General features: G+C 42.6%; 1 protein-coding gene across 5 annotated transcripts in view; it reads left to right on the plus strand.

Moving 5' to 3' along the window:
- RMND1 (required for meiotic nuclear division 1 homolog) overlaps positions 1 to 18,470 on the plus strand; it is a 39,396-nt gene extending 20,926 nt beyond the window's left edge. For 4 of the 5 annotated variants that reach the window (XM_004263710.3, XM_033404807.2, XM_033404816.2 and 1 more), the window contains 7 exons: positions 870 to 970; positions 2,716 to 2,822; positions 3,768 to 3,832; positions 4,394 to 4,470; positions 7,442 to 7,562; positions 17,277 to 17,393; positions 18,260 to 18,470. In XM_004263710.3, the coding sequence (XP_004263758.1) occupies positions 870 to 970; positions 2,716 to 2,822; positions 3,768 to 3,832; positions 4,394 to 4,470; positions 7,442 to 7,562; positions 17,277 to 17,393; positions 18,260 to 18,292 (621 nt within the window). In that variant the 3' untranslated portion in view covers positions 18,293 to 18,470. Of the gene's footprint in view, positions 1 to 869; positions 971 to 2,715; positions 2,823 to 3,767; positions 3,833 to 4,393; positions 4,471 to 7,441; positions 7,563 to 9,583; positions 15,342 to 17,276; positions 17,394 to 18,259 lie in introns of those variants that run through there. The other variant, XM_033404825.2, reaches the window with a different exon arrangement.
- Positions 18,471 to 20,217: the final 1,747 nt, after the last annotated feature.

The raw sequence follows: 20,217 nt of genomic DNA on the forward strand, positions 1-20,217 counted from the left end.
ATACACATAGGGAAAAGTCTGGAAGGGTATGCACCAAGTTTAATGGTGGTTACATTAGAGGATTAGAAATTCAGGAGACTGACTATACTGCTGAACTGAATGAATAAGCATTTTCAGAACTCTAATGGAAAACTGATGAATTCATAAAAGTGTTAACAAAAGATCAAGATGAAAAAGAAAATTAATTACATGGGACTGAGTGAACTGATGAGGATGATTATAATTTTTGTGACTTTCCGTTTGAATTAAAAAAAAAAATCCCACAAGGACTCAGAGGCAAAAAATACACAAATCAATTTTCACTGCAAAGTAAAGGAGCTGTTGCAGTGGAGGATTCCTGGACTGAATGTCAATATTATGACACAGTGTGAGTGTGTTTCGTGTTTGGTAATTGCAATCATTGTTGCTTTTGTTGTGGTCATCCAGTTACAATGCTTGGTGTCAGTTTATCTCTTGTAAAAATAAAATACAGTGTGTGTGTGTGAAAAAAAAAAATTCAGGAGAACAGAGAATCACTTTCTATACCTCTGTGTTTAAATTTTTACAAGTGTGTTACTTAAACTTTTTGTTTTGAAGATTTAAAGAATACAAACCATAATGTTATTAAGGGTTTTCTTTGGGTCGTGGGATAATGGGAGGTTTTGTTTTCCTCCTTAAGCTTGTCTGTGTTTTCCAAATGTAAAAGCAAGTGAATATATCGTTCCAATTAGTTTAGTATCACCATGAATTTGCTTTCTCCTTAAAACCTAAAGAGCAGAAGAAATGGTATCAAATGTAATTTAAAAAATGTTATAAGCATTAACTCTATAACATTATCCTGTACTGAGGGAGTCGGTTATAATTTCAGGTTGATCTTGCTTTTCTTCTAGATGAAGCATGTGATGCAAGTTCTTGAAAAACATGAAATTCACCCCTATGAAATTGCATTGGTGCACTGGGAGAATGAAGAGCTTAACTACTCAAAAACAGAGTAAGCAACTTTTTATCAAGTTTATGAAAAGGGTGCTTGGAATAACTAGGTACAGCAGTAGAGAAGATAAATTATTAATTTGGAGACTAATTTTAAGAAAAAAGTTATTGGTACAAATACAAAGCTGAAACAATTAATAAATATTAGTGGATAGATATTATTTTTATAGCTTCTCAGGCTACCCATAAATTAAAACAAGTAGATAGTATAACCCCAAAATAGTAAGTTTCCTAAGCGGCCAAAATCAGTAATACGGTGTGCCTTCGTTAGAATGAACCCGTTCAATTATTCTAGTAAAGTCTTCTCTGAAGTAAATCCTTTTTGCTTTTTTCCCATTGACTTTGAGTGTAAAAAGTATAAAGTATAATGACAGGGTGCTCTAAGAGAACCACTTGTGGAAATGGGGGTACCACTGCTGTACCACTCTCAGGTCAAATGTATGGGTAGGCAACGTACTGGCCAATTTCCACGTCACAGCAAGGGTGCAAAAATGAGGAGGGATGTTAGGGCGGAGAGAGAAGGCAGAATGAACAGGATTAAAAGGTCTTTTCTCTCAGGGAGGTACTGGTCTAGTGGAATGTGAGAAGGAAAAAAAGTCTTTGTATTGAGAAAGGAAGCGACACAAGCAGAGCTTTAGGGAAATTTGAAAGAGACACCAGCTATAGAAAGACTAATTGGGACAAGAGCTAAGTGATAATAGCCCGCGATGAGCTTTCCTGTATCGTCTTCTCGTCCACCAACCTTTGTGCATGTCTTCTGGTCTCCCGTCTCTCGTGAAGGTTTAGCCTCTACTTTTCCTATTTGCTTGTGATACTTACACTCCCAGATTCCCTCCTTTCCCCCTCCTCCCCAGTCGCTCCAGAGTTCTCTACATACACATCTTGGTTTGTCACAGCTGCCTCATCTCCCTCCCCATACTCACCATGTCCATGTGATTTCAGATTATACTGTGTATAGTTACATAGTTTTATATTCAGCATTTTTTCACTTAGCAAATTATTGTAGTCATTTTCCCTTTTCTACTAAATATCCTTTCGAAACATGCTTGTTCATTTTTGTTGTGTGAATTCCTATAAATGAACCGTTCTTCTTTTGAACTTTTAGTTTCTTTCCTGATTTCTTACTATTCAACATTTGACCATAGAAAGTTTTTTTTAATGTATATCTCTATTCATTTGTCTTTTTTCTTTAATAAATTTATTTATTTATTCATTTATTTATTTACTTACTTATGGCTGCGTTGGGCCTTCATTGCTGTGCGCAGGCTTTCTCTAGTGCGGTGAGCGGGGGCTACTCTTTGTTGCAGTTCACGGGCTTCTCATTGCGGTGGCTTCTCTTGTTGCAGAGCACGGGATCTAGGCGCATGGGCTTCAGTAGTTGTGGCATGCAGGCTCAGTAGTTGTGGCACACGGGCTTAGTTGCTCCGCGGCATGTGGGATCTTCCTGGAGCAGGGCTCAAATCCATGTCCCCTGCATTGGCAGGCAGATTCTTAACCACTGTTCCACCAGGGAAGTCCCCATAGAAAGTTTTTTGTACACAAATCTTTCCTTGCATCTTTGATTATTTCCTTAGGATAAATTCCTAGAAGTGGAATTACTTGGATCATAGGGTATAAGAACATTTGTAAGACTCTTGATACAGATTGCCAAAATGACCTCTAGAAAGATTATAAAGATTATTTTTCAAAAGAAAAAAGGTACTTTTTGCGATTTAGAAACTACTTTTTTTTTTTTTCTTTTCTCAGGGGACAGTCAAAACTTCACAGAGGGGAAATCAGGTTAAATTCAGAGCTAGATTTAGATGACGCCATTCTAGAGAAATTTGCTTTCTCAAATGCTCTTTGCCTTTCAGGTAAGTTACTGCTACTTATCAGAGACGGTATCACATAGTTTTCATTTCATCGAGGGAAGCTGAAATATTTAGTAAAGACTTTGACATGTTTTTGCAGAGCACTCAGCAAAGCCTTATAATTCCTTTTCCTTTTTTTTCCCTCCAAGAGAAAAATATATGTAGTATAGAGTATAATATATAGTATCTGTGCTATAGTTATTCATTCCTTATTAGTGGTATTGATAAAGCTTACCTCTCCAAAAATATTTTTTTATGTTGTTGCTGTTATTATTATTGTCACTACCTTTGTTTTCCCCTCTCCTTCTCTCTGAGATTGTCAGTCTTACATTGTCTCTAATCCAGGCAGAGAAAGCACAGCCTTCTGTGATTGGGCACGGGCCTCTATGTAGAAAAATACACTCTGGTTTTTCACAGGAATGGGACAGAGAGTCACAGTGGCTCTCAGTTTTTTCGGCGAGATCCACGCACCTGAATAGAACTGTAGAAGAAATGTTCTAAGAAATGTTCCTGCCACCAGTCTGCACTAGGCTGCTGCTGTGGTGGGCTGCACATACCACCCAGGAGGCTTCGGGACTTCTGAGCTGTACCCACAGCCCAGAGGAGTGGAGGGAAGGTCAGGAAGGCCTGATTTCTGCCCCTCTACAGAGCCACCCTTCGTTCCTCTCAGCTTCTGAGATGCAGTAGGAGAAAATCAGGGATTCTACCCAGTGTAGTTTTGGTCTGCGAGCAGGGCTTGGAAATCCAGTCAACTTTCTTCTGTCTCTTTCTACCTAGTGCCATCTTTTGTAATAATAAGTAACGACTCTTAAATTTCAGTCTCAAATTTTTTGGACATCTGCTTCTTAAACTATTGTTGAAATGGCAGTGAAGGTACTGTGCAGTTTTACATTTTGTAGAAACAGGAATATGATGATAAATGTTCTGTTGTTAATTTTTTTTCCCCAGTGAAACTGGCTATCTGGGAAGCAGCACTGGATAAATTTGTTGAATCTATTCAGTCGATTCCAGAGGTAATTATACCAATTTTATGCTTGTTTTCAAGGATTGAGTTCTATTGGGGAAAAATACAAATTTCCCACTATAATGATGAATTTAGAAGTACAATAAAGTAATAATAAACATTAAGAAAGCCGCACTGAATTTAAGCAGGAAAAAAAAAACCCGGTTACGTATAAAATGATAAAATAAGAAACCTTTTAAAACTTCAAATTCAAATTACTTTTCTCTAATGGTATAGTATTTTTAATGTAACTGAATTGAAGGGAAATAAAATGAAATGTTTCCTCTCTAAGGAAGGAAATTATGACCCCTTTTCTCGATTAAAAAGTGTCTTGACAAATTACAAGGAAAACAGTGGCATGAAAAATGCATCTAAAATTATATCAGAACTTCAGAATACATTAAAAATCATGCTTACTGTAATTAACTTTGTTTTTACTGTGAAAGAATAACTATACTAGGGAAAAGAGCCCCTGGTTTTTCATTAAGCGATTAGGAATGTGCATCATAGAAAATGCTAGTGAGGAGGGAAACCTGTGTATGTATGTATCTATTTTCCCCCTCCCAAATAGGCTTTAAAAGCTGGGAAGAAAGTGAAACTATCTCATGAAGAAGTTATGCAGAAAATGGGTGAACTCTTTGCCTTAAGGTAAAATTTTCTCTGTAAATGAAATATTTCATATATTTAACAATCTCCAGAAAATCTCCCTGTAGCTCTACAGTAAAGAGCGAACATTTATACCTTTATGGGAATTGCAGCTGTTTTTATTTCATTCACTATAAGCATGGAGAACTCTTACCCATTAGAAGCAGTTGGGCTGTATTAGGACTGTACTGGAAAAAACTGTGCATGTGCAAGAGAGACCATAATTACTCTACGTTAAACCTACGTCAGCGAGTGTAGTAGGTGTTATTCAAAGGTGGAAAGATGCATTCTAGAATTTGGACAAGGGTAATTCTCAGTAAAAGTATATCACTGCATCATAATGCTGAATAGACCTAATTGCTACGGAAAAGTGATGTACCATATTTCATTGACTCTAAGACACCATACGATGCCACAAGAAAGTGAGAATGCTGCCCACTAACATATGAGACAATGCTTTTTCATCACAGAATTTTAATTTTGCACTACGGAAATAGCTCTTGGTCTTATTTGGATGTAGATTGATCACATTTCCTCTTGGGCATACATAAAAAGGAAAGAATAAGAGAAATAAGTCATCTAAGGCAATGACAACTAAGTCTCAACTGCCACCTGTAAGACATCGTCAATTTTAAAGATACCTCCCATTTTCAGAGATGTTAAAATGGGAAGAAGAGTGTCTTAGAATTGATGAAATATAATAGTACATCGTTCAAAATTAAGTTAAAAGGCCTTCAGTTTATTTCATTCTTGTAGTTTTCCCAAGATTTTTGGAATGAAACACCCTGAATCTTGGTGTTATTCTCACTAGGCAGGATTCTCAGTGTTTCAGCCCTTGTCGTGTGTGGGGTGAGTTACTGGAGTTCCTTGTCAATAGTTTACCTAAGAGTTGCTTTTCCACCTTCTCCTTAGTTACTTGCCCTGGAGAGAAGTGGTCCAGTGTTGCGTCATCTAGGCCCTTCTCAAAGCTCAGGGACCCTAACTCAGGGCACCAACAAAAATAAAAAGCCTTGCATGAGAGCGTCCCACAGCACATCTAAAGCCTTGAGCTCGCTAAGAAATGGGGGAGACAGACTCCTCTCCCCTCTTCTCTTGGTCATGCGAGCAGAACTTGATATAGCGAATTATAATACTAGGACTCAGAAATTAGGACTTGATATACTTAGGTATGTGAATAGTTTCGTAGAGTCTTACTGTTGTTATCCTAAGTTTTCGTCTCTTTACAATAAGAGTGCTTATGTGTTATTCAAAGGAATGTGGCAAATCTATGACGAAAAATAGAAATGTGGCAGTCACAGCTTATACATGGTATGATCTTACTTGGAAGCAAACAACATAAATATTCATCTCTATCTTCATACGTATACATACTACCAGACACGTAGGTGTATGTGCACGCGCACACACACACGTGCACATGTGTGCATGGAAGCAGATCTGGAAGGACACAGGAGAGTATTGGCAGGGCCGAAAGGATTTGATTGGTTAGGGTAACGGGCCTACCAGTGTTTTCTGAGTTCTTCTCTAGGGTTTTTCTTTTTTATAGTGAACAGCTATTTATGTGTTACTTCTATAACATAAATTTTTGTTTAAAAGCAAACTCAGGCCTCATATGTAAAAAAGGTAGAAATAGAGTGTGTGTGTTTGTGTGTGTGTGTGAAACTAGCAGCGGCTACCCACAGGGAGTGGGAGAAAGGGAAAAATGGGGATAAGAATAGGAGTAAGATTGGTCAATTTTTACCTTTTTCTGTCTTTTTTATTTTTGAGCCATCTGATTACCTATACACACACACATACAAATATATGTGCATGTATATTGTAACAAATTTTAATGAAAAAAGAAGCTTAGAAATTTTTTTTTAATAAGTTTATTTATTTTGGCTGTGTTGGGTCTTCGTTGCTGTACATGGGCTTTCTCTAGTTGCAGCAAGCGAGCACTACTCTTCGTTGCGGTGCGCAATCTTCTTATTGCGGTGGCTTCTGTTGTTGCGGAGGACGCGCTCTAGGCGCGCAGGCTCAGTAGTTGTGGCTCACAGGCTCTAGAGCACAGGCTCAGTAGTTGTGGCGCACGGACTTAGTTGCTCCGCGGCATGTAGGATCTTCCCAGACCAGGGCTCAAACCCGTGTCCCCTGCATTGGCAGGTGGATTCTTAACCACTGCACCACCAGGGAAGTCCCTAGAAATTTTTTTAATTGGGTTTTTTTCTCTCTACTTCATAAATGTTAATATAAAGATTGAATTAATTTGGTTGCACATTTTGAAAATTTTTTGTTTACATGTTTCTCAGAAATATTACAAGAATCAGCATTAAAAACTACTTTTGGGCTTCCCTGGTGGTGCAGTGGTTGAGAGTCCGCCTGCCGATGCAGGGGACACGGGTTCCCCGGTCTGGGAAGATCCCACATGCCGCAGAGCGGCTGGGCCTGTGAGCCATGGCCGCTGAGCCTGCGCGTCCGGAACCTGTGCTCCGCAACAGGAGAGGCCACAACAGTGAGAGGCCCGCGTACCCCAAAAAAAAAAAAAAAAAATTAAAAGAAACTACTTTTATAAAGCACCATGTAAATAAGAAATAAACTTATTTACAAAACAGAAGTAGACTCACAGACATAGAAAACAAATTTGTGGTTACCAAAGGGGATGGGGGCAGATAAATTAGGAGTTTGGGATTAATATAGCCACACTGCTATATATAAAATAGGTAAACAACAGGGACCTACTGTATAGCACAGGGAACCGTACTCAATATCTTGTAGTAACCTATAATGGAAAAGAATGTAAAAAAGAATATATATATATATGTGTAACTGAATCAGTTTGCCATACACTTGAAATTAACACAACATTGTAAATTAACCGTACTTCAGTCAATCAATAAATCAATCAATAAATATCTTCTTCAAAAAAGAAATAAAATAGACCATGCTTTTTAATTCAAGATAAAAATTAAAAGTTAGTGATTTTCCTTTTTTTAAGACACCATATAAACTTGAGTTCAGACTTCTTGATCACTCCTGATTTCTACTGGGACAGAGAAAATCTGGAAGAACTTTATGATAAAACTTGTCGGTTCCTCAGCATTACTCGTAGAGTTAAGGTATGTATTTTGCACTTCTACTGAGAGTGACACAATGTCACCTATAAGTTGTATGACTGTGTGAAGAGAAGTTTTTAATTAAGTAAATGTGTTTAACTGCTTTTGGAGAAATGTCCTGTTTGACTTCTACTCAGATATCTAGATCTCCCGTTCTAGTTTTCCTGTGTACAGACAGTTTTCAGCTTTCACGTCAAAGGATATTCTGATATTTGCTCTACAGACTAGATAAGGTTGGTGAGAGTTTGGAGGCCTGGTGGTCTGTTAGGAAGTTTCTCATCAAGTTTCAAGCAAGAGTTCATGGGGTCCAGAACTTTACTGGTGACAGTGAGAACAGAAATGAATTTTTAAAAGAATCCTTTAAGACAAATGAACTGGTTGGTACTGGGAGGCCAGGGAGAAGGAAGAATAAGGATGACTGACGTTTGTTGTGGGTGACAGGTAGAAAGATGGCAAAATGTAGAGAGGTTGGGGGGAGGGGAGGAGCCACATTTAGGATGTGTTGAGAGTAGAGTAGCAAGAAGACATCCAGTTAGACCTGTCTGAAAGCATTGAGAAGCGTGCAAGAAAAGTTGAGGAGGGAGGAAGCTGATGGAATGATGGAAGTGCGTGGAGGGCGTCATGGTGGAGGTAAACCACACGGAAAGAGAGCAGAAGACAAGATGGACCAGTAGTACCACGTGTGTGCATAGTTCTGTCACATTTAATCACACGTGTAGATCCAGGTAACCACCAGATCTGGATACAGAACTGTTCTATCACCACAGAGATCTCCCTTGTGCTTGTCCCTTTATAGTCACACCCTTCCCTCCCCGACCATCCCTAACCGCTGGTAATAAGTAATCTACTCTCCAGCTCTATAATTTGGTCATTTGGGGAATGTTATATAAATAGAATCATACAGGGTGTGACTTTAAAATGGGCTGTTTTCAATGAGTATAATACCCTTGAGATCCATCCAAGCCATTGCCTGTATCAATCCCTGCCTTCCTGTGAGTTACTTAGCCATTTGGGGGGATTCCATTTTGATTTCTCTGTATTGTTTTTGAGTGTATCTCTTTGCATAGATACTTAGTGGTTGCTCTAAGCGTCACATTATACATACCTAGCTTATCACAATCCACTGGTTTCAGCATTTTGCCAGATTAAATCAAGCGTGGAAACCTTACTGCTCTTTACATCCCTTTACTCCCCACTTTGAGAACTTCATCAGTGTTACAAGTTTTGCTGCAAACATCAAACATAATTTGGAAAACTCACGAGGAGACGGAAATCCTATTGTATCTACCCCCATTTTTATTCTTTCTGTTCTCTTTTTTCAGTGATGTTGCAAGATTTCTTCTTTTATTGTTTCTTTTCTGTTTTAAGAACATTCTGTAGCCATTCTTTCAGGGTAAGTTTGCAAAAGCATAGTCTCTTAGTTTTTCTTCATCTGAAAACGTCTAGATTTCCCCTTTATTCCTGAAGGAGTTTTTCACTAGGTAGAGGATTCCAAGTTGATAGTTCATTTCTTTCAATACCTACACATTACTGTGTCACTTTCTTCCAGCCTCCATGATTTCTGAGGAGAAATCTACTATCTCTCTATGACGTGAATGTCAGACCTTTAATTATACTCCAAGTCTTCGAGGCTCTCTTTATTTTTTTCCTAATCTTTTCAACAAATGGTGCTAGAACAATGGGATAGTCATAATGAACCCTATCCTTTACTTCACACCATTTCTAAATGAATCAGAGACCTTTTAAATATAAAAGCTAAAATTATAAAACCTCAGGAAGAAAATATAGGAAAAAGGCCTCATGACCTTGGGGAAGGCCAGGATTTGTTAGGGAAAAAAAAAAAAAACATGCACCTTGGGGAACGAATTTGATAAGTTGAACTTCATCAAAACTAAGACCACTGCTCTTTGAAAGACACTCTTAAGAATATGAAAAGGCAAATCACAGGTTGGGAGGAAATATTCTCAATATATAACCTGACAAAGGACTTGTCCATAATAATCAAAGAACTCTTTCTACTCAAGGGGCTTCCCTGGTGGCACAGTGGTTAAGAATCTGCCTGCCAATGCAGAGGACATGGGTTCGAGCCCTGGTCCAGGAAGATCCCACACGCCGCGGAGCAGCTAAGCCTGTGCGCCACAACTACTGAGCCTGCTCTCTAGGCCCACGTGCCACAACTACTGAAGCCCGCATGCCTAGAGCCCGTGCTGCACAAAAAGAGAAGCCACCGCAATGAGAAGCCCGCGCACCACAACGAAGAGTAGCCCCCGCTCGCCGCAACTAGAGAAAGCCCGTGTGCAGCAACGAAGACCCAATGCAGCCAAAAATAAAATAAATAATAAAATAAATATTTTTTTTAAAAAAAGATCTATGCATTAAAAAAAAGGAAGAATTCTTTCTACTCAAAAAGACAACCCAGTTTTTTAAATGGGCAAAAGATTTAAACTGACGTCTCACAAAATATGTGAACGGCCAAATGAACATGAGAAGATGTTCAACGTTATTGTTGACCAGGGAAGTGCAGATTAAACCTGCAATGCGCTGTTACGACACACTCACTAGAATGACTAAAATTAAAAGGACTGACAATACCAAGTGTTGGGAAGGATATAGAGCAGATGGAAGTGTCACACATTACTTGTGGGAATATACATCGTTATAGCCACTTTGCAAAAACAGCCCGGCAGTTCCTCAGAAATTTAATTGTTGTGTTACTATACGATCCAACAATTCCACTCCTGAGTATTTACTCATGAGAAATGAAAACATATGTCCTCACACTGATTTGTACCTGAATGTTCTTAGCACCTTTAGTCATGATAGCCAAAAACTGGAAACAATCAAATGCCCATCTGTAGGTGAATGGATAAAGAAATTGTGGGATAGCCATACAGTGGAGTACCACTCAGCAGTAAAAGCAATGAACTACCATCCATGCAACAACATGAATGAATATCAGGATCGTTATGCTGAGTGAAAACCATCGAGACACAAAAGAATCCATGCTGTTATATTTATAGGAAATTCTAGAAAGGCTAATCTAATCTATAGTTACAGAAAATAGATCAGTGGTTCCCTAGGGCTTCGAGGTGGAGTGGTGGGTAGGGCAGTAGATTCCAAAGGGGCACAAGGGATCGTGGGGTGATGGAAACGCTGTGGTGTTACTTACATAGTGTCTATCTGTGAAAAGTCTTCAAATTGTAAACTTAGAATGGAAACAAGTGCAGATTATTGTATGTAAATTATGCCTCAAGGAAAACTTGAAAATAAACCTTTTGTGAGAATTCTCTAATGACATTAAACAAAAGCATCAACCTTGATGAGCAGCCGTATTTACTAGGGACGAATTTGGAAGTGCTCAAGAGTTATGGCTTTTGGATGTCTCCCCTTTTTCTCTTGGAATGAAGACGTTCGGTGGAACCACGATCGTTGGGGTGAAGTATAAAGATTATTGCCACCAGGGAGATGCATCAGACCTCTTCTGATGACCAGCCTGTCGTGCTGAGTTAAGTCAGTAATGGTGGCTGAGCAACCAAGGTAAACCGGCTGCCCGGGAAGTGTGCGCTCAAGCATCCTCCCCCCCCCTCTGTCCCCACCCCCATCCTGTGTCCTTCCTCAAATCACGGCACCTTTGATGCCCACGGTGTCCTTCACATGTCCCTCGTGGACAAGAGTACAGGAAAAGAGAACAGAATCGCTGAAGTCACCAACGATGAAGGTGGTTTGAGCAGGAAACATCCTGAGTGTGTGGTCCAGAGGAGAAGTGTAAAGATAGGAACTTACTCAACATGAACACTGCATTCAGCGTGAAAGCCACAGCTGAACATGAGGAATGTTAAAACAGGATCGATCGTGAACATTGACACGCAGTGAAGTAATCAACTAGCTGGACCAGCATCACAGTGCCAAGTAGGAAGGGGAAACCTGGAGAAAGTGCCTCTGCGTCTTCACTTTGCTCAAGCAGAGGGAGGGGATGTGCCAGGAGGGCACTTGGGGTTCGCTGGGGACAGTGCTCCTCTGAGTGGAGAGGCTCCCTCAGTGCCCAGTGTGGGGAAATTGATCGCAGCCCAGGGAGCAGGTGGAGCAGGTCCCCTCAGTCCCCAAACTGGAAGAGCCCCGGAACAGGTCAGTTCCATGGTATTTTTCAAAAAACTCTTATGTGAGTTCTGTGTAACTATAATGCTGCTGACTTCCGAATCCTTAACTGAGTACCTGGAATAATGCGTACATTGCACTTAATCCGTGCTGTAAAACAAGTGGAAAATAACTCAGGTAGTGTCCTGAAGAATAGACATAAAGGTCTGTTTCAACTGGGCACCACTTGCCCGTGTGCTTCTGGAGTACGTGGCGCGCACTCCTGGGGGCGGCAGTTCACGCACCGCGTCGCGCTGATCTGATGGCACCACGGATTCAGTGCCTTGTGAGAAGCCTCTTCTCACCTTCTCGGGGTAGCCTCCTCACAAGGCAGGGAGAGAGCACCCAGTCCGGTGTCTCTGCCTCTCCTTGTAAGGATGTTAATTTAGACCTCATCTAAACCTAATCACCCCCAAAGGCCTCATCTCCAGATACCATCATCACATTGGGGGTTAGGACTATCAACATGAATTTTGGGGGAACACGAACATTCCGTCCATATTACCAAGCAGTCCCTGGAAATCCACTGTAAATTTTCTTTACGAGCTAAAATTTGTTTCTTTTAAATTGTTTTTTATAAATTACATATTTCTTCCACATCCTTATTGGCATCTGTGTAGGAACTGGGGCAAGGTGGCTAAAAGGAGAAGTAGCAGGTATTCAGAGGGGAAAAGGGGATTTATGTGAAATTGGAGCTGCACTCGTGAGATTCCCCCTCTCCTTCCTTAAAACACAGCAGCGAAAGAGCTAGAAGCTGCTTTCCCTGTAAATATGTGATGAGTACACTCCCCTCTAGAACGCAGCTTCGTGAAATCAGAGAACAGGATCGTCGTCTTCCTGGCTCCCTTCCCGCTTCTTGGCAAAGGCCTCACGTAGAATATGTGCGCCATAAATATTTGTAGGATTAATCAGTGGTTGAGTTCAAAGTGAAACTCACTGTATTCTCCCAGAAAATGCAGTTGAACCTTCTCTATTTCTGTCTCAGCTAATAGCACGACCACCTGGTCAGTCAAGCAGGAACTTGAAACTCACCATGGTTTCCTCTTTCTCCTTCATCTTCCACATGCAGTCAGAGCATCCTTTCGTTTTCTCCCAAGTGTCATGCATTCATTGCCAGATATTTATTGAAAGTCTCTACGACAGGCCCTGGGCTGCTGAGACAGGGAGGGATGCCAAACTGACCCGCCTCCTGCGCCCAGACAGCTGATGTGCATCTCCCACCCCCGTTCACCCTAATACCTTCTTCTTTGTCTCCCAGCCTCTAGGCTGGGCCCTGTAGCCAGAAGACAGAGACACATCTGTCTTACTCACCATTTCATCTCCTCTGCCCAGCACAGTATAGTAAACACTGAACAAATATTTTAAGAGTGGACAAAGGACTCCCTTACCTGCAGGAGAAAGTTGCAACATGATCGTGCTATGTATTCATTTCTACTGCGGCTGCAGCAGATTACCACAGGCTGACTTAACACAGATGTATTATTTTACAGTTCTGTAGGTCCGAAGTCTGACCTGGGAGTCACTGAGCCAAAGTCAAGGCGTTGGCAGGGCCGCGTCCCGCTCCGGAGGCTCTGGGTGGGAGCCACTTCCTGGGCTGTTCCAGCTCCGAGGGGCCACCCACTGCCCTTGGCTCAGAGCCCCTCTTCCGTCTCGCATCGCTGAGCTCTTCTGCCTGCCATTCCCACTTTTAAGGACCCTTGTGATTGCCCTGGGCCCACCCAGATAATCTAGGATTGTCTCCTTATCTAAAGATCGTCTGACTTAACAAGCTTAATTCCTGCACAGTCTTAAGTAGCCCTTGCTGTGTAATACTCGTGGGTCCCGAGGATTAGAATGTGAATATCTGGGGGACCATTTATCTGCCTACCCCCTATGGTCTATAGTACCGCTCACAATTCAGTACTTAACCTTTTTTTAACCTTACCTCCAAGCACTTTCAGGTTTTTCGCTATCTAGCTGTACTTGCCTCCATGCTGTTTCCTCTACTAGAAATACTGTCCCCCTGGCGCCCCACCTTTTCTTCCTGGCACCTGCCTATTTAGAGCCTACTTCACATTTACCACCTCTGTGACCCTGTCCCCGTTGTCTTCTGCTCCATCATCTGTGCGCATGAAACACGTCTGATTCTGTAACCGAAGGACATAGGAAGCATGTGTTAGTTGGGGCTCCCTTGCTTGCACACGACAGAAGGACAATTGGAATGACCTTACTTATCTCCGTGTACTGGCTCACGGGGCTGAGAAACAGGGAGCAGGTGTGAAACAGGGAATGTCTGTTGCACAGACCCAGGCGGGTCACCAGGACTGCTTCTTGCCTCAGCATCCTCTGTACCAATTTGGCCTCATCCTTTCCTTCTTGGTGGCATTCTCTCGGCGATGGGGGGAAGGGATGTGGGAAGGGGGAATATCCCAGCGACATTTTACTCTGCCTGGCAGCGTCAAAGGACTGGGCCACGTGTCCGTGCTTTGACCAGCCATGTGATGAGGCAACTGGGCCTCACAGTTGGCCAAGCCTGGGTCTTGTACTGGCCCCGTCTCCCCCTTGGGCTTTTCGGGGGAGGGGAGAGGGGTTGGTGTCAGGTGGGTAGTGATACTAAGATTGGCAGCATCACGTGGTTGGAAACAGGGGAGAGTAACTCTCCAAAGCAAGGGGGCAGGAGCGGAGGGTGCTGGGCAGGTAGCAGGTGGCTATGAGGCAGAATGAGGTAAGTTCTAAACGAGGGCAACAGCGAGGTGCTGTGGGAGTGCTGAGCGAGCAGGAGGTCAGGAAGGGTCACAGAGACCTCGCCTTCAGGCGTGAAGAGGGCGCCACCCACTGAAGAGTGCTTGGACTAAACCATCTGGGGTCATTTCATGTCATCGAGAAGGCAACAGCAAGACGTTCGAAGCTGCTGAGCAGGGGAGTGAAACGATCCATCCTGTTTAGGATGAGAACTCTGGTGGCCCGTGCAAACGAAACCCGGAAACCCCCCAGCCCATCACCACCACCAAAACGACCAAACAGACCAGTCTGAAGAGGTGACAGATAGTTTATGAAAGCCTACTAGGTGTATTAGGAAATGCTAAGGAGAGGACAGACTCGACTCCATACAGCAGCTGAAGTGCCAGGGATCCAGGAGTGCAGGATAGAGATCAAAGGTTTCTACGCTGGGTGCCCGAGAAGATCGCGTGACCTGCTTTGAGCTAGGGACCCAAGAAGAGGGAGAGACTTGAACAGGATGTCAACTGTAGTTTGAGAAATGCTAAATTTAAGGTGCCGGCAGGAAAATAGTAAAAAGATGTTTTATAGGCAGTTAGAAATTCGGGCAGAGGAGAAATCGGGATTAAGCAGTTAATACTTGGGACTTATCAAAAAAGTTTAAACCAGTCTTTCTCAAAATGTGGAATACATACACTTGTACAAGAGATGAACTTAAGTAACACATGGACCCTGAAATAACATGTAAGCGTTGAAGCAAGTAACACTTCTGTTCAGAGTTGAGGAGAAATGCTTAGCTTGGCTTTAGTGGCTCTTGACCGGCCCTCTAACGTATAATCTACCAAATTCCCAGGCACCAGGCTCAGCTTTGTGTATCCAACACCATTTCACATCATACTGGTTTTCCATTTTGGCAATGTAGTTTCCTTTTAAAATAAACATTTCTAAGGTTGTTTTTGTGGGGGTTTTTTTTTTTTTTTTGGTTGCGCCAGATCTCACCTGCAGCTCACAGGCTCCTTAGTTGTGGCTTGCCAGCTCCTTGGTTATGGCATGCAAACTCTTCGTTGGCTGCATGCATGTGGGAATCTAGTTCCCTGACCAGGGATCGAACCTGGGCCCCCTGCATTGGGAGCACAGAGTCTTAACCACTGTGCCACCAGGGAAGTCCCCATTTGTAAGTCTTTTTGACTTTAAATCCAATTGGCACATGTGTATCACAGAAGCAGTGATGGTGGGATGGAAATGACTGAAGTTCAGGAAGCGCCTACACAAACCAGATGGGCAGGATCGTGCAGAGAGAGTGCAGAGCTAGAGGACAGGAGGGACCAGATCAGGACTCTGGAAAGTGTCATCCACAGGCCAGGGGAGGTCCGAGAAGACTCAGAAAAAGAGTGATGGTCGGAGGCAGAACTTAGTCCCTAGGGGAGAAAAAGCCAAAGGAAGTGTGCATTTCAAGGTGTTGTCAAATGCTTAATTGAGGTTTCAGAATCTAACCAAGAAAGGGTGTTACTGTTTAGGAGACATCTGGAAGTTTCGGGGGAGCAGAGGTAATATCTACAACCTCTAAGGGCTAAGGAATAAGTTGGTGGTGAGAAGTGGAGAAAGAAAATGTCTGTTCTTTAGTCAAACTTGAAAGAAAATGTAAAAGAGGGTTGGGTCAGCATTTCGAAGAGAGAAGCAAGCTTAACGCTGAGCATGTTTCTAGACCAAGATCAAGCAGCCAACAGAAATAGGAAGACGAAGAAAGGGAGGAAAGAAAGAGGCACTGTTCTAAACATTTATACAAATTGGCGACTACAGGATTACATGAAGTCTGGAAGCGTGGGCAAATACATATTATCAGTGTGCTTCCACGTGTTCGCTCTCGTTAGTAATGCTCTGTGCAAAATGACAGTAAATATGGTGCACTAGCACATTTCAGTCAGTCCCCAAACATGCATCTGTGACTTGTCTCAGATTTCCACTGACCATACCTGCATTCTCAGCCTACGTACCCCAGAAGTTATAAAGGGGAATCCAAAAACTTGTAAAAAACGTTTCCAGACTGTGTAATTTCCAAAAGAAAGTGAGATACAGAGAGATTAAGGAAGTATAACTTGCCAGTGGTCACATTCAAGTCTTAACTTCAAAGATTCTGTTTTCTGTGAACCCCTCAGCCAGCTTGTGGGACATCAGAATGCAGAATCTCTGCAGTTAAGCATTAAAAGCAGCGCCATCGGGCTTCCCTGGTGGCGCAGTGGTTGGGAGTCCGCCTGCCGATGCAGGGGACACGGGTTCGTGCCCCGGTCCGGGAAGATCCCACATGCCGCGGAGCGGCTGGGCCCGTGAGCCATGGCCGCTGAGCCTACGCGTCCGGAGCCTGTGCTCCGCAACGGGAGAGGCCATGACAGTGAGAGGCCCGCGTACCGTGTAAAAAAAAAAAAAAAAAAAAACACTGCCATCTAGTGGCGAGTGTGCAGCAGGTCAAGTTTTGTGTTTGCGGGGCTTGGAACAGTTTTAGTAGAAGGTAATCATTGTCATCTTAAGGCCATGCTAAAAGAGTATTTCAGGTTTGCTTTTATTAACTGCTGAAAATCCAAGGGCAGCAACGAAAAACTAGAAATCAAGAACTTTTAGATCTTCCATCAAAGTCTTATGAATATAAGAGCTTCAGTATGCAAAGTATTTCTTGCAGTCAGATCTGTGCGTTACAGAACGTCTCTAGGTGGATTCACAGAAAGGAGACAAGTGGCACTGGTAGGCTGCCTTTGGGGAGGGCTGGGGAGCAAGAATTGAAGGAGTGATTTTTCACTGCACACCTATTTCAAACTTATAATTTTGAAGCATGCGACTGTTATCGTAAGTGAATGTTTAAATATACAGGATACTGAGATTTTTCTAATGCAGGTCATGAATGAAAAGCTTCAGCACTGCATGGAGCTAACAGATCTGATGCGGAATCACCTGACTGAGAAGAGGACGCTGCGCCTGGAAGGGATGATTGTCATCCTTATCACCATAGAGGTAGGTAACTTTTATGAAAGTAACTTGACAGAAAACAATAGCAGGAAAGAGCATGACTTTGTTCTAAATGTTAAGTCTATTTGGAAGTGAGGCAGGTTTCAAGTGACTGTGGTAATATTTTGAAAATGCATTAAGTATGATTTTTGGAAAAGTTCCACCTTTTTATTTATTTTATTTGGCCATGCTGCGCAGCTTGCAGGATCCCAGTTCCCTGACCAGGGATTGAACCCAGGCCATGGCAGTGAAAGTGCCAAATCCTAACCGCTTGACCACCAGGGAATTCCCTCCATGTTTTTTTTTTAATTATTTGCTCTTTTTATTTATTTATTAAATTTATTTTTGGCTGCATTGGGTCTTAGTTGCGCACAGGCTTTCTCTAGTTGCGGCGAGCGGGGGCTACTCGTCATTGTGGTGCGCAGGCTTCTCGTTGCGGTGGCTTCTCTTGTTGCAGAGTACTGGCTCTAACCGTGAGGGCTTCAGTAGTTGTGGCGCGTGGGCTCAGTAGTTGTGGCACACAGGCTCATTTGCTTTGCAGCATGTGGGATCTTCCTGGACCAGGGCTCAAACCCATGTCCCCTGCATCGGCAGGCGGATTCTTAACCACTGCGCTAACCTGGGAAGTCCCTCCCTCCACGTTTTTAAAGATGGCATTTAGGGCAAGTTCTAGCTGTAAATGTATAATGTTCAACCCAACACCAAGCACCTGTGCCTCAAATCTGCAGCTTGCCCTGTAATGCCCTGTAATAACAAAAAAGTTATTAACTTCGGGAGCATTTTAAATTAATCACGACCTTAGAAAAGTCATTTTAGTTTGTACCAGTGATTTGCCATGAAATTATTAATACTTCTCACTTTTTATTTGTAAGGTAATGTTTGAGCTGGGACGAGCATTTTTCTGATTGACGACCAAAGGAAAAGTGTCATTGCAAGATATATTGAAGCTCTACAATCAAAAATAAATGCTCACCTGTTGAGATTAATAGGTATTTAATTTTTTTAATCAAGAAATTGTCACAGTGATCTTTTTCAGTTTCTAAATGTATTGCTGCTTGAATAAAAACTATAAAGAATCTGGCATTTGGGTCTATAACACTGACAGTTTGAAAGGATAATGTTCATTTTATATTTTAAAGAACTTTGGATAATCTGGGCATCTGGGGAATTTGGGCATTGCTCCTAACCTTTCCCCAGGGAATCCCAAGCTTGGCCCTAAGAAAACCATACAGGAACTCCAAAGTGTTGAAATTTAGAAAATAAGTAGGCTTGAATGGCAAAAACGAACTTTGTACACCTGTTTATTTCTAGGTGGCGTAATTTGACTCTGACTGCTCACTGGCACTTTCCTTTTATTAATCAATGCTTCCCATCCTTTCACTACCAAGTTGGGTCAAAATATTCTTCCCACAGAGGAATATTTTTTTAAGTTTCTCACATACTCAGGGAAAATTTAAAAATACCAAGTACAAAGAATTTAACATTTATGTGCTTACCATCTTGAATTGATAATTAACTTTTTAAAAACAAAGTCCTGGGACTTCCCTGGTGGCGCCCCAGTGGTTGAGAGTCCGCCTGCCGATGCAGGGGACGCGGGTTCGTGCCCCGGTCCGGGAAGATCCCACATGCCGCGGAGCGGCTGGGCCCGTGAGCCATGGCCGCTGAGCCTGCGCGTCCGGAGCCTGTGCTCCGCAAAGGGAGAGGCCACAACAGTGAGAGGCCTGCGTACCGCAAAAAAAAAAAAAAAAAAAAAGTCCTTTTTATCTTCATTTGCCTTATTTTTACACATATCCCCCTGCCCTACTACCCTCTCCCCATCACAATAACTTTTTCATAAGTTATATACATATACAGAGTATTACTGTTCTAAATTGGGACACTGTCAGTCACTTTATAGCTTGTTTAACTGCTATATGGTATACTCCCAAGAGAATACACATTTATCTGTACCCTCACTGATGACATTCATGTATATATTTGCTGGAATAGTGTGAAGTTGCCCATCCTGGTGTCTTTCAGTGCACCGCAAGAGTTCTTCTTGAGTACCGATTTCAGGTACCTATACCAAGGACTATGCAACATGTGGGCATAGATAATTTAAGAATTGCTTTCTAGGGCTTCCCTGGTGGCACAGTGGTTGGGAGTCCGCCTGCCGATGCAGGGGACACGGGTTCGTGCCCAGGTCCGGGAAGATCCCACATGCCGCGGAGCGGCTGGGCCCGTGAGCCATGGCCGCTGAGCCTGCGCGTCCAGAGCCTGTGCTCTGCAACGGGAGAGGCTACAACAGTGAGAAGCCCACGTACCACAAAAAAAAAAAAAAAAAAAAAAAAATTGCTTTCTAGGGACTTCCCTGGTGGCGCAGTGATTAAGAATCCGCTTGCTAATGCAGGGGACATGGGTTCGAGCCCTGGTCCGGGAAGATCCCACATGCCACGGAGCAACTAAGCTCGAGCGCCACAACTACTGAGCCTGTGTGCTGCAACTACTGAAGCCCATGCACCTAGAGCCTGTGCTCCGTGGCAAGAGAAGCCACCGCAATGAGAAGCCCGCGCACTGCAACGAAGAGTAGCCCCCGTTCGCCGCAACTAGAGAAGCCCACGCGCAGCAACAAAGACCCAACGCAGCCAAGAAATAAGTTTAAAAAAGAAAACTCATTTCTACCTTAAAAAAAAAGCTTTCTAGATCAAGTTCCACATCAGCACTTTCATAAAATCGCTGTGCCTGCACTGTCACCTGTAAGCAGCGTATCAAGCCTGTTCTCCTCTCCCATTTTCCCAATCTCACAATGTACAGAAGGCATCTCACCCATCTTCAATTTTAGTTTGGTCCA

This window comes from Orcinus orca, chromosome 12 (genome assembly GCF_937001465.1).
Source record: "Orcinus orca chromosome 12, mOrcOrc1.1, whole genome shotgun sequence".
Lineage (NCBI taxonomy): Eukaryota > Metazoa > Chordata > Mammalia > Artiodactyla > Delphinidae > Orcinus > Orcinus orca.